The sequence below is a fragment of the Aspergillus piperis genome (assembly GCF_003184755.1).
Source record: "Aspergillus piperis CBS 112811 unplaced genomic scaffold BO85scaffold_21, whole genome shotgun sequence".
NCBI lineage: Eukaryota > Fungi > Ascomycota > Eurotiomycetes > Eurotiales > Aspergillaceae > Aspergillus > Aspergillus piperis.
The window spans coordinates 631,066-643,958 of record NW_020291611.1 but is presented as its reverse complement, the minus strand read 5'-3'; the positions used below and the strand labels follow the sequence as shown (position 1 = coordinate 643,958).

General features: G+C 49.8%; 4 protein-coding genes across 4 annotated transcripts; 3 read left to right on the top strand and 1 right to left on the bottom strand.

Moving 5' to 3' along the window:
• Nucleotides 1-118: 118 nt before the first annotated feature.
• BO85DRAFT_503560 (vitamin H transporter) lies at nucleotides 119-1,783 on the top strand (the record flags this gene model as incomplete). The annotated part of the gene is made up of 4 exons (XM_025664233.1): nucleotides 119-333; nucleotides 384-1,119; nucleotides 1,177-1,425; nucleotides 1,496-1,783. The coding sequence occupies 4 exons, from the start codon at nucleotides 119-121 to the stop codon at nucleotides 1,781-1,783; spliced, it is 1,488 nt and encodes a 495-aa protein (XP_025511934.1).
• A 530-nt stretch (nucleotides 1,784-2,313) lies between these two features.
• BO85DRAFT_503558 (HpcH/HpaI aldolase family protein) lies at nucleotides 2,314-3,138 on the top strand (the record flags this gene model as incomplete). The annotated part of the gene is made up of 1 exon (XM_025664232.1): nucleotides 2,314-3,138. One exon carries the CDS (start codon nucleotides 2,314-2,316, stop codon nucleotides 3,136-3,138), a length of 825 nt encoding a protein of 274 aa, XP_025511933.1.
• Nucleotides 3,139-3,181: 43 nt separating this feature from the next.
• BO85DRAFT_471653 (fungal specific transcription factor domain-containing protein) lies at nucleotides 3,182-5,253 on the bottom strand (the record flags this gene model as incomplete). Its single annotated transcript, XM_025662490.1, has 4 exons — nucleotides 3,182-4,470; nucleotides 4,524-4,846; nucleotides 4,897-5,049; nucleotides 5,105-5,253. The coding sequence occupies 4 exons, from the start codon at nucleotides 5,251-5,253 to the stop codon at nucleotides 3,182-3,184; spliced, it is 1,914 nt and encodes a 637-aa protein (XP_025511932.1).
• Nucleotides 5,254-6,207: 954 nt separating this feature from the next.
• Nucleotides 6,208-12,606, top strand: BO85DRAFT_462660 (uncharacterized protein; the record flags this gene model as incomplete). Its single annotated transcript, XM_025661862.1, has 14 exons — nucleotides 6,208-6,237; nucleotides 6,282-6,406; nucleotides 6,470-6,534; nucleotides 6,592-7,366; nucleotides 7,542-8,091; nucleotides 8,405-9,274; nucleotides 9,370-9,745; nucleotides 9,783-9,948; nucleotides 10,273-10,387; nucleotides 10,759-10,894; nucleotides 11,030-11,100; nucleotides 11,154-11,339; nucleotides 11,402-12,403; nucleotides 12,457-12,606. 14 exons carry the CDS (start codon nucleotides 6,208-6,210, stop codon nucleotides 12,604-12,606), a joined length of 4,617 nt encoding a protein of 1,538 aa, XP_025511931.1.
• Nucleotides 12,607-12,893: the final 287 nt, after the last annotated feature.

The following is a 12,893-nucleotide window of genomic DNA, read 5'->3' as shown; positions in this document are numbered from 1 at the left end:
GTACCCCAGAATGTAAATCCGGAGAAGATATGTGGGCCATATAGCCCCATAAAAGCGCAGATAGCATGGACAGTAACAGACAGTATCCGTCCATTCCACTTCACCTCTTAATTAAACCATGGCGCCGAAGCACGACGAGTATGCCCTGGACGACAGAGACTCCAAGATTATCGTGGAGAACCTTGAGGATGTCTCATATCCAGAACACTCACTGGCTCAGTTTCCTCTTCTGCGGGAGAAGACTCCTACTGAACTCGAGCATCTGGACAAAGCTGTTTTGAAGAAGCTGGACTACTACTTTCTGCCATGTGTGACAATGATGCTCCTTATGAGGTGAACCTTCTATAACTGCTACCCTAACCTCAACACTGACACACCCACAGCTACCTCGACAGAATCAACGTATCCAACGCCCGCCTAGCCGGCATGCAAGACGACCTCCACATGTCCGACACAGAATGGTCCGCCGGTATCTCCCTCTTCTACGTGGGCTACATCATCTCCCAAGTGCCAGCAAGCGTCTTCATCGCCAAAGGCAAACCGAGCATAATCTTCCCCTGCATCATGCTCTCCTGGTCCGCCGTGACAATCTGCATGCCGGCCCTCACCTCTGCCTGGGGCTTCTGTCTCTGCCGATTCCTCGTTGGCGTCACAGAAGGGCCCTTCATCCCCGCTGTCTCCCTAATGACCTCGTCCTGGTACACGAAGCAAGAATCTCCATTACGGATGGGCATCTGGCACGCGGGAAACATCATATCCAATGTATTCTCTGGACTCCTCGCCGCAGCCATTCTCACGAATATGGACGGCATCGCACACCTCCGAGCCTGGCAGTGGTTTATCCTATTAGAAGGGATTGTCAGTATCCTTGTCGCCTTGATTGCGTTCTGGTTCCTCCCGAACTTCCCCGATAATACTAGTCGACGATGGTTCAGTGAAGAGGAGGCTGAAATGGCAAAGTATAGACAGTTCGTCTCAGCGGGCGGTATCCACGAAGATGATGAGGGTGGTCGCTGGACGGGTGTGTGGCTTGCCGTTAAGGATCCCTTTACATGGTTGTTCTCGGCAATGCATTTCGCCCTCATTATTGCGCAGTCGTTCAAGGATTTCTTTCCTTCGGTGTGTATCAACCTTTTACTCTCAGATTATACATCGTGCTAATAATAGTGACTACAGATCGTCGCAACCCTCAACTTCTCCGAAGTCGAAACCTACCTCGTCCAAGCTCCGCCATGGGTAATAGCCTACATCGCCACCTTGGTCCTCTCATGGTCCTGTGGCCGATTCCTCAAGCACTGCTGGCACATCGTGATACCCATGCTCATCACCCTTGCCGGAACAGTGATCATGATTTCAACCTTGAACATCGGAGCACGATACTTCAGCTTCGTCTTACTCTGTACTGGACCATTCGTCGCCCTGAACGTAAGATAACCCACCACTGTCTACCCACTCAAACTAGAGCTCCCATCACCCAGACTAATCAATAACTCAGATCCAAATATCCTGGGAAACCAGCGTCGTTCCGCGCCCACGCACGAAACGAGCCGCGCTCGTCGCCATCGCGAATTGCGTGTCGTCCGTCTCGCATTGGTTCACGCCGTACTTCTTCCTCACGTCGCAGGAGCCGAGGTATGAGACTGGAGGGGGGATTATTATTGCGGGGTGTGGACTTACGGTGTTGCTTTGCTTGGGGACGAGGTGGTGGTGTGTCAGGAGGAATAGGGAGCTGGAGAGGGAGGAGGTGGAGGGGAATGGGTCTGGGTGGAGGTTTGTTACTTAGGCAGGGTGGAGGTATGCTTCTGGTGGTGATGGGGTGGTGAGAAGGGATGAGATGGGTAATTGTAGAGTTGCCTGGGCGGGTGGTTGGTATTGTGGGATATAGCAGTGATTGATGCTGAATTGGGATGAGGGAGTGGGTGACATTTATTGTTTGGTATATTGACTTATGACTCACTCTGTTTCTTCACATCAATTGTTCAGTATATTGCTGTTATGACTCATTTTGATCCTGTCTTAGCACTAGAGTAAGTACCTATGGCTCTGGGCTGTTCATATGTGTGGGGATGGACATTTTCCGCGCTGTAGGAGAAGTTCCGGATGAAGCTATAGACTCATCGTCCAGCAACCGGATATTCTCCGGATTGCTAAATTAGACAAGAAAATATACTTTCGATCTTAGCGATTAACATCAATATATAAGTAACAGTATAAACTCAGTTCAGCCAGACTATCTCAATTAATCAAAGAACAATCTTTTCCAATTACATCTAAAGTCAATCACCATCTACATTCATCCAAACTATAACCAAAATGACCCAATCCGACCCCCAAACCACCAGCATTTCCAACCCTTTCCGGACGCGCATCCTCTCCGGACAAATAACCCCCCTCCTAACAGCCAAATACCTAACAACCAATGAACTCCCCCTCCTCTGCAAAACGACCTCTATCCACGCCATCTTCATCGACATGGAGCACTCCGCGCATGACATGCGCACTGTCTCGCAACTAATTCTCGCCTGCCACTGCGCAGGCATCTCGCCCGTCGTGCGCTCGCCTTCCAAGTCGCACTTCCATATCAGTCGCATCCTCGACGCAGGCGCCTCCGCCGTGGTGATTCCCCACGTGGAGTCCGTCGAAGAGGTGAAGGAATTAGTCCAGCATGGAAAGTACGCTCCCCTGGGAAAGCGCGGCTGCACGAATAACCAGCCGGCGTTCGGGTTCCGGCATGTGTCTACGAAGGTGCAGAATGCGGTGTTGAATGAGCAGACGATGCTGATTCCGATGATTGAGACGCCTGGGGCGGTGGATATTGTGGAGGAGATTGTGGCTGTTGAGGGGGTGGATGGGATTTTGATTGGTTCGAATGATCTCTGTTCGGATATGGGGATTCCCGGGGGTTATGATACTGCTGAGTATCAGGATGCGGTGAAGAGGGTTATTAAGGCTTGTGTGGATGTTGAAAAGCCTGTGGGTATTGGGGGGATTCCGGGGAGACTGGATCTTTTGGAGATGTGGTTTAAGTTGGGGGCGACGTGGTCGTTGGGTGGACAGGATGGGGCGATGGTGCAGGCGGGGATGAGGCAGTTGAGTCAGAAGTATGAGGATATCAATGTGAGGTTGGAGAGGGTGTAGATATATGGCTTGTTTGTATTTAATTGTGGTTATATATTGATTTTCATATGTCGAGGAAGTGACCCGCAGCTGACGACCCGTACACGTACTCCCCTAACATGCCGGCCTCCATGCTCCAGAAGACGTTGTCCCCAAATATGTCCCATGATAATTGTTGGTTCTCAATGGCTGCTTCTTGCAACTGTATCAAATGGGCTTCGTTCGTACTTGCATCGGGCGTCAGAATGGGCCACGGCGGGTTGTGTTCACTGACGGGTGCAGGAGGTTCATTTTCAGTATTCACACTACCATCAAGTAGGAATTGTATGCTTCCACTTTGATGAGTGATATCAAATGGGATATGCTGCTCGCCGTGCACTGCATCTGGTCGTTGGTTCTTTGTCTTGCGCAAGATGTCGGCCCGCAATGCTTCATATAGAGCGACATAGTGAACCGCATCAGGAAGCTCCTGGACCATGAGCTTCAATGTTTTCTCGCCTTTCTTGACAGCTTCAGAAGCACTCTTTATGGTCTGATAATCAAGGTCCTCTACAACTGAAACACAAAACATGACAGATAATCCCGCAGTGAACAGAGTCTGGAAGTAACTGCGTGTGTATGTCACAAACCCCTGGTCGAACATAGCACAGAAAGTAGTAATAGTCCCCACGGAAAATTCAAGGCAGATGCTGAGGAGGTCTTGCGGAGGCACATTGTTTCGTTTAGGCACGAGATCAATCGCTTTGCGGATAATAAGTAATCGCTCTCGCATCAGGAGCAGATCGTACCACTCCTGCCTTTCATACAAGCATTTTGGGTTGGAGAAGACAGGCGCAGAGTTCCTCCAACTCTCTAGCTCATTCAGTAGCTCGTCAAGATCTAAATATATGGTTCCGCTGGCTGTGGCCAGTTCAATTTGTGACATCTCCTGCTCAGCTCTCCCCTTGGCCTTTTGCTGAAATCTTGTATGGATCTTTGAGGTAATCTTACGTAGTCGCAAGCAGAGGAGAAACACCGAGGTCTCAGTTGTATGCATAGAATCCAGATGTGCCGTGCCTATGCGATAGAAGGAATCTATATCCGCAAATACACCAGACTGCCCGGCCAAGTCGAGCTCCTCGTCATCTGCGTCGGCCGGAAACCCGATCTGGATGTCTTTGTCGGCTATCGCGGGTGGGCGGTCCAATATCACAGAGGTGTATCGATCCAGCATATAACACTGCCAAAATACCCGTCTCCGCAGTTGCTCCTCTAGCAGATGGTCATCTGGGCTTTTTCGAGATCGACACTTATGTAGACCCTGCTCAATACACATTCTGGTACTAAGTTGGATCAATTCCCATATAGAAGTACCTACATACACAGTCAGTAGTGGTTACGACATTGTTATTGCGAGGACACCGCACCAATGTGATAATATATGCCAAATCTGCTTACGAGCAACAGATCCTGAATGGACTCCAAGCCTTTCAGGAGAAAGCCTTCTTCGAGGTGTTTCAACGCGGAAAGAAAATAGCCGTAAGGGTGATACTGGTGCTTGCCGGCTCGGTAGAGTGGGATGGCGCCGATGGCAAGTATCATGAATGTCCGAAATAGTTGGTGCTCCGTTGTTTGACCGACACTGGCACGTGCATGTTGGTCTTCCAGACTTTCGGGGAAGAGTGCTCGGTATAGGTCTTGCACATATCGACGCAGCAAGAACGGGTTCTGGACATGAGATGTTCCCAAGCTGTGATCGTCAGCGTGGATATGATGCCTGCAATTAAGGGGGACACATACTAACTGTCGAAGACAACCAAGGCCTCTTCAGCTGATGGCAGTGAATTTTGCTGGACACTGGTCTCTAGAATGGTGGCTCTCTTGGATAGATTGTGAAGAAGCTTCTGGTTCTGCTCCCTCCATCGGGGATCGGTGAATAGAAGACTCATAAAGCTGTTGGTCACTGTCAGCCTAGGGATCACGATTCCGAAGGAATGTCCACCAATACCTAATCCCAGCACCCTCGGTGTAGTTCGGGGAAAGGCTCATATCATTGCTATATCCATCCGCGGTTTCAACAATGTGACCTAAGCGGCCATGGGGAGCGGGCCCCGGATTATTGTCGTCTGCCGATGAATGTTCCTCTGTATCATTCATCATGGGTTCTATGTCAATGACCCCTGTCTGAAGGCTTAGGACCTTCTGTTCCAGCTCATATATATACCTTCGGCTTGTCAATCATTATTTCTGAATTAAACAGAGGATACCTACTCCCGCGAAACCGGCTCACTGCCATTCAGGCTAACCGTCAAACAGACCTGACCGTTCCTCATACAAGGCGAGCATTTTGGACGAGCATTATCACACTATCGCCCTCCAATTGTCAGATCTATAGCTTATATCGGTATAGTTTGTTTCTCAACCATTGGGATGATTACCTTGGCTTTCTTCGTGTAGCATGACTGGCAGGCTGGAAGTCGTGGGAGTTGCCTGTCCTCATGTCCATTGGCCATGATGCCGGTAATTGCTGAAGCACACAATCTTCATCACCAAGATCAGACCAGTGGATTTACAGTCTTACTATGTTTCGCTACTGCATGTCCCCTCGCAAGAGCTTCATGAACGTTGTGGGGAAATACTACGGAGAAGTGAATAGCCTCGGCTACCTGTGGTAGGGGCCATTTCTTAGCCCTGCCTTGCCTTGCACCTTCCCCGTAACTCAGGGAACATAGGTCTACAGGCGGCGCGCGAATCACTGCTTCGCAAAATCATACTACATGTACAGTATCATCTTGCATTTGAGCTAACTCTGCAAGTACCAAGGTCACGTCTTTCCCTTTGCCATTAGGGATACATCTTCCGCATCGGACAATGTCCGCAGGATCCATCCACCCGCAGTGGGGTTTCGGAAATTCTCCGCCGCACAGCTTCCCCGCAGCCAAGACAAGCATACCCCACGAGGGTCACGCAGGCTTTCTCGCGATTGTAGCGTGATGGCATCTCACGTACTCCGAAGTTCCATGTCTGGGCATTGAACATGGAAGAAAGCCGTCGGACAAGTCCTACGCCTCAGAGTCCCACAGCACAACGGAGACTCCAAGCCTGTGAAAGATGCTGGAAACGGAAGCAGAAGGTGAAAATGTTTCCCACGAATATAATCTTTCTCACTAAAGGTGTTCAAATAGTGTGACAGGTTGCTGCCGGGGTGCACAGCCTGCATTGAAGCAAAAGCCAAGTGTTGTCCACGAAGCGTCCAGTTGGGGGGCACCACAGAGGATGCAAGCGGACTTTCCAATGCTGCGCTTCCAGAGTAAGGATACACTGACTTCACTATCGTCAGATCTGCTTCAGAGCTGATGTTGACATGATTCAGCTACATTGAGACGCTTAAAAGAAAGGCGGAAGATCTGGACGATCAGTCTCGGCGTCGACGACCTCGTTTATCAACCAACACAAGCGATGGGAGGCCGTCGCTGCCATCCAATGGCCCGACAGAGGCTGCACATGATAGCCCACAAGCCTCTCACGACACTCCTTTGACGGAGCAAACCAGTCTCACTGAAAGATCGGTGCAGGCAGCTATGGGAGAGATTGAATTTTTGTCCCGCAATGCTATGGCAGAGCCCCGTGGTGAGGCAAGTGGATTTCCCCAGGAACTAGCAATAGGAAACATGATAAAAGCCTCCCTTGCTATTTCAGGGAAGGACCCAACACAGGCTTCATGCCCTTTGTCTCAAAAGTCGAAGTACAGCAACATGTTGGGACAGACCCCTACACTTACCAGAGAAGTTGTGGCTGATTGTACGGGCCGTTTCTTTGGGCATACCAAAGCCCTCTGCCCCTACATTGACGAGGGTGAGATGCTGGAATATCGTGACGGGTTCTTCGATAGTAGCCATGTGTCTCATACAACTTCGTATACCGCCTTCAGGGATTTCAACGTGTATATGGCAACAGCTATTGGGATGCTGCTGTCTCCCGAATCTGGCATCGAACTGTTCGCCAGCAGTTTGCACAGCGCGGCCATGCAGAGCTTCCCTACTATCCTAGGCAGTAACGATGACTTGAACATGTTGCATTCTATGCAATTGATGATCATTTACTCAATGTTCTCCTCGATGGGGGGATCCACATGGCATCTTGTTGGCCTCGCCATGAAGAAGGCCATATCGTATAGGTTCCATAAAGAGCCGCTTTCCGACATCGGAATACCGGAGCAAAAGCTCAATCGGAGAAGAAACATATTTTGGAACTTGTACATACTTGATAGGTGTGTGTATCTTTTGACCATTGACAGAAATTGTCTAACCACCTGCAGAACTATTAGCTGCGCAATGGACCGGCCATTCAGCATTGAAGATGAAGATGTTACGCTTCAGGTACGTCTGAGAAACTGGCTCGATGCGTGTGCTAACATCATCAAAGCTTCCATCTCATGGAGACAGTCCACCAGACGCGCTCGACTTTCCGGCGTACGTTGTCATGTACGCTCGATTAATATCTAAGATGCGAGGCTCTTCACATCAGCAATCAATTTTCCACTACGGAAGTTTCTCCTACTGGAGAGATATACCTAGGGGGGCGATGGGTTCTAATATACCACCGACTTCCTCCAGAACAATACGGCAGCTCACCTGTAGGTCCATGGTCTGCCTGGCGCAAATCAGTGGATTTGAGCGAAACGCAACCAGGGTTTTTGGGACCACACATACTATTCGGCAGGATATAATAAACACATGTAGTGAATATATCAGTAATGAGTATTTGGCGGTGGAGGATGGCTGCTTCAAGGGATCATTCGTTGATGCCTTCGATATCTTTTCTGCAGGCGTGGTTCTTATCTGCCTGGGGAATATGTCGCCAGCTTCCGATGTCCCGAATGCAGCCAGTGTTCTCAACAAATGTACTTCTCTCTTGACCCTTCTCGGAGAGAGATTTTCGGCACTTAAAGCACTTTGCAGAGTGCTCTGGTGCTTGCAGGAGTCAGCAGACATGGTAAGTAATATTTATTGGCCAAAAAGTATTTAAGACGGACTCCCTGCAAAGCTGACAAAAAAGGCGCAGGTGATTGAGTTACCGGAAATAGTCCCTCACGCCCTTCGAGTGATGATCGAAGGTACGTTTCGAAGTAGTCGCCCAGTTCGTTGACTTGCAGACCGGAAAGACTGCCTTCGGAGAATACCCGCCGGACGAAATCCGTACTACTGGAACATATATCATGGCAGTGAGTGTCCAACAATGCAATCAGAACAATTACACAGTTGGTTTGAGAGACTCATAACAAGCCGCTACTCTTTCTCAATTCAAGATGGCACCCAGCAGAGACGACGATTTGTTATCTTCCCGCCAAACGGTTGCGGATAAGCCAACGGTGTACCTTCTTGACACGTTCCCTCCCAAGGCAATCGAACATGCCAAAACACTATTCAATATTATCCAGCCTCAAGATGAAGAGTTCCAAAATTGGAGAGAGAATGCGCGCGCTTTGTTGATCCGAAGTTCCTATCTTACTGCCGAGGATGTCGCCAGTTGCCCGAATCTGATTGCGATTGGCAAGCACGGAGTAGGAATTGACAAGATCGACCAAAATGCCTGCGCAGAAAGAGGCATCAAGATCCTCAACACGCCTGGGGCGAACGCACGCGATGTGGCCGAACTGGTCGTTGCCCTTTCTCTGTCGGTTGCTCGTGGTATCCGGTCCATTACAACTCGCCAAATGTCAAAGCCAGTCCCCAAGGAGACATGTAACGGGCTGACGTTGTACCAAAAGACTGTCGGGATTATCGGCATGGGAAATATCGGACGGACTGTTGCCGAGATATTTCGGGGTGGCTTTCAGACCGACATCATCGCATACGATGCTTATATGCCGGAGGATATATGGACGCATATCCCGCACACCAGAGCCAGCAGCATCGATGAAGTCATTACTCGGGCAGATATCCTCTCGGTCCATGTCCCCCTGACCAAGGAGACACGAGACATGATTTCCTACGACAAGATCTGCATGATGAAGCCGGATGCCATCCTTATCAATGCGGCTCGGGGAGGGATTGTCAATGAACAGGACCTCACAAGGGCATTATCCGAAGGCCGTCTCTGGGGTGCTGGGCTAGACTGCCACGAACAGGAACCTCCCAGTCATGAGAGATATGGCCAACTCTGGGAGAACCTGAATGTGATCAGTACACCGCACATTGGAGCTGCCACCTCGAGGGCACAATTAGCGAGTTCTACTGCGGCGATTGACAATTTGCACCAATATCTAGCTAGTCTGTGATATTTCAATCTAATAGATACATTCTTACATTTCTGTCTATGACCACTACTATACATAAATCATATCTTAGCCTTCAAAACCCTCCACCCAACCACCCCCCTACAATGCCACCTCACGACCTGCACATTCCCCTCCAAGCTATCCGTAATAAACAACGTCCTCCCATCCTCACCCCCAAACGTACAATTCGTCAAATTCTTCCCTCCATCCTTCGCAGTAACAATCCTCGCCTTCGGCACCCCCTCCTTATCCACCACAAACACACACCCAAGACTCGGATGACATACAAACAAATTCCCCTCCTCATCCACAGCCAACCCATCAGGCCCCGCACACCCAAACGACTGGAAAAACAGCCCTACCTTCGACGTACTCCCATCTGCATTCAACGGTAACCTCCACACAGAATTCTGCCTCGTCATAGCAACATACAAGAACCGCTCATCGGGAGACAATACCAACCCATTCGGAGAAATCCCGTTCGACACAAGACAATCTAGCTTCCCATTGGGGGAAAGCCGGTACACGCACCCGGACGGATCCGTCATCCCCGTTTGGCCCTGGTCCGTGAAGTAAATCTCGTTCTTGCTGGAGATGATTAGGTCGTTGGGACCTTTGAAGCGTTCTAGGTTCCGGCGGGTCAGGAGGGGCGTTAGAGATTGAGTCTTCGGGTTGAAAAGAAGTAATCCCTGATTGCATCAATTATCAACATTTCGATTCTTTTGAATGAGTGTGGGGTGGGGTGTATTCACCTGCTTATAATCCGCAATCACCAAACATCCATCTTCTCGAACAACGAGCCCGTTGGGTTCCCCATCGTAGCGGATACATTCCGTCACGTTCTTGCTCTTATCTATCTTGAGAATTCTCCCGTAGGGAACATCTACGATGTAGAGATCGCCGTTGGCGGTATACACTGGCCCCTCGAGAAAGATATCTGATGCTGGGCGTGCCGAGCCGCTGCGCCACTCTGTTGGTTGGCCTGTGCAGCGGAGGTTGGGGGGGATGCGGGTGTAGATTTCGGCTTGAATGGTTGGAGGGGCTGGATAGAAGTTCATTGTGAGAGTAGTAGTAGTCTTCTTTAATTGGATTGGAATCAGTAAAGGCTGAGGGTTTGCTGTCGCTGGTTGGTGTTGGTCCCCGCAATGTCTCGCTTATATATTAGGACTAGTAGTCGTAGTAGTGCCATTTCGTGCAATAGGACTGGATCCGATCCGCGTCGGACATTTCCCGGCGTTAGTGCTAGATTGGATGTGGGCTAGTGCTACTAGTAATATGGGGATGAGATGAGAGGGTTTACTTATAATTTGCAAGAATCCGGGGTTACCCCGTGCTTTCTGGGGATCTGGGGAACCTGCCATCTGTGGTATTGAGTGTTCAAGGTTCAAGTCAAGATGGGTCTTATTACTGAGACGAGAAAGGCTATTCAGGATGCTCCGAAGGGCATGTTCAATGCTTATGTGTTGATGTGTACGTGTGTGTTTGCGTTTGCTGGTGTGGCTAAGGGGTTTGATGAAGGTATGATATATATATAATTCGGCTGTGGGGAATGGTAGAGGGCTAATTGATTGTCTGTTCTGGTAGGAAATATCGCATCGCTTGTTACGCAGCCGCATTTCAAGGCAAAGTTCGGCATTGATCATTTGTCGGAAGACGAGTATGCGAATACGAAAGGATGGATTGTCTCTATTACTACCGCTGGTGCGGTTTTTGGATGTCTTGGTGTATGTTGGTTTCGATTTATGTTCGTGCTCTGGTAATACTAATGTGGCTGCAGTGCCCTCGAATCAACGATCGATTCGGACGACGATGGACTTTTCGTCTTTCGACGCTCATATATATCGCAGGAATTCTCGGGCAAGGTCTATGCAACGGGAACCTGTCAGGGCTTTATGCTTCGAGGTTTATCGCGGGCTTGGGATTGGGCGTGCTTACGATTGTGCCGCCTATATATATTTCAGAGGTATGCATTCATGATGATTTAGTAACTACTGTGAGAGATGTCCGTCCGACTAACAGCCATAGATCGCACCGAAAACGATTAGAGGTCTTCTTACACTGCAGCACGCTGCTTGTCAACAGCTAGGCGTTGTATTCGGCTTCTTCATCAACTACGGCGTGACAAAAAGCTACCCTGGCGGTGATAAGCAGTGGATGCTCCCTACACTGTTGCAACTCCTCCCGGCCACAATATGGCTTGTCGGGTCCTTCCTCTGCTGCGAATCTCCCCGATGGCTACTCTATAAAGGCAAAAGGCACGAAGCTGCCACGAACCTCGTCAAACTCCGCCACCTACCCCTCGACCACCCTATAATAGTAGCCGAGCTAGCAGGCATGGACGCCCAACTCCTCCTGGAAACCGAATCAGTCGGCGAAGCCAGCATATGGGAGCTCCTAAAAGAGACACTCATCCCAATCGAAAACCGACGTCGCTTCTTCCTCATCTTCATGGCAAACCTCCTGTCCCAGTGGTCCGGAGCCAACGCCATCACGCAATACTCGCCCACGATCTTCGGCTACCTGGGCATATCCGGCGACGAGTCGACCTTCCTGGCGACAGGAATCTACGGCGTGGTAAAATTCGCCAGTACCCTCGCGTTTGCCCTGTTCATCGTTGACTTCATCGGCCGTCGTCGATCACTGATTACAGGCATCTCCCTACAAATAGTCACACTAGTGTACGTGGGAGCCTACCTCGGCGCCACGAAGGACATGACTGCAACCCAAATCAGCAATACCCCCAGTGCCTCGCGCGCATCGACTGCAGCGATAGTGGCTATTTACATCCACGCCGTGGCATGGAGTATTGGGTGGTTCGGGATTCCGTATCTTATCGGGTCGGAGGTTTTCCCGATTAGAATCCGGTCATTGAATGTGTCCATTTCGATGGCTTTCCACTGGGCGTTTTATTTTGGGTGTTCGAGGGCTATGCCGAGTTTGCTGGCTGCTACGCATCGCTGGGGCGCGTTTCTGTTCTTTGGTTGTATTTGTGTGATTGGGCTGGTGTATGTGTTTTTTGCTATGCCGGTGAGTATGCCATTTTCTATTGGGGTAGATGGGATGAGGCTAATCGGGCATAGGACACGACTGGGCGGTCGCTGGAGGCGCTGGATAGTCTGTTTCAGCGGCCTTGGTATACGGTGTATCGGGTGGCTTATCCGTCGAGTGAGGCCGTTCGGGTGGAGAGAGAGGATGCAAAGTTGGGGGTGGAGCATGTTGAGAGGGCATGATGGACTCCAGATATGCTTATTTGAGTGCTATCATAAGAACTGTTCCAATAGGTTTTATTACAGTAGATATTGAATTGACTCTGCTATGAATGCATTTGTAGAGATGAATAATAACCATACTGAATCTCGTACCCCAATTCATCTCTGATCCGATCAGATAAGATAACACATCGATCACCCCAAAACAGTAAAGCCCCGCGCCAATAATGACATCTTCTCTCCCAGTTTGATTCCGTTGCATCAATTCACCCCTCTACCCTTCCACCAACACACCACCACAGCCACCA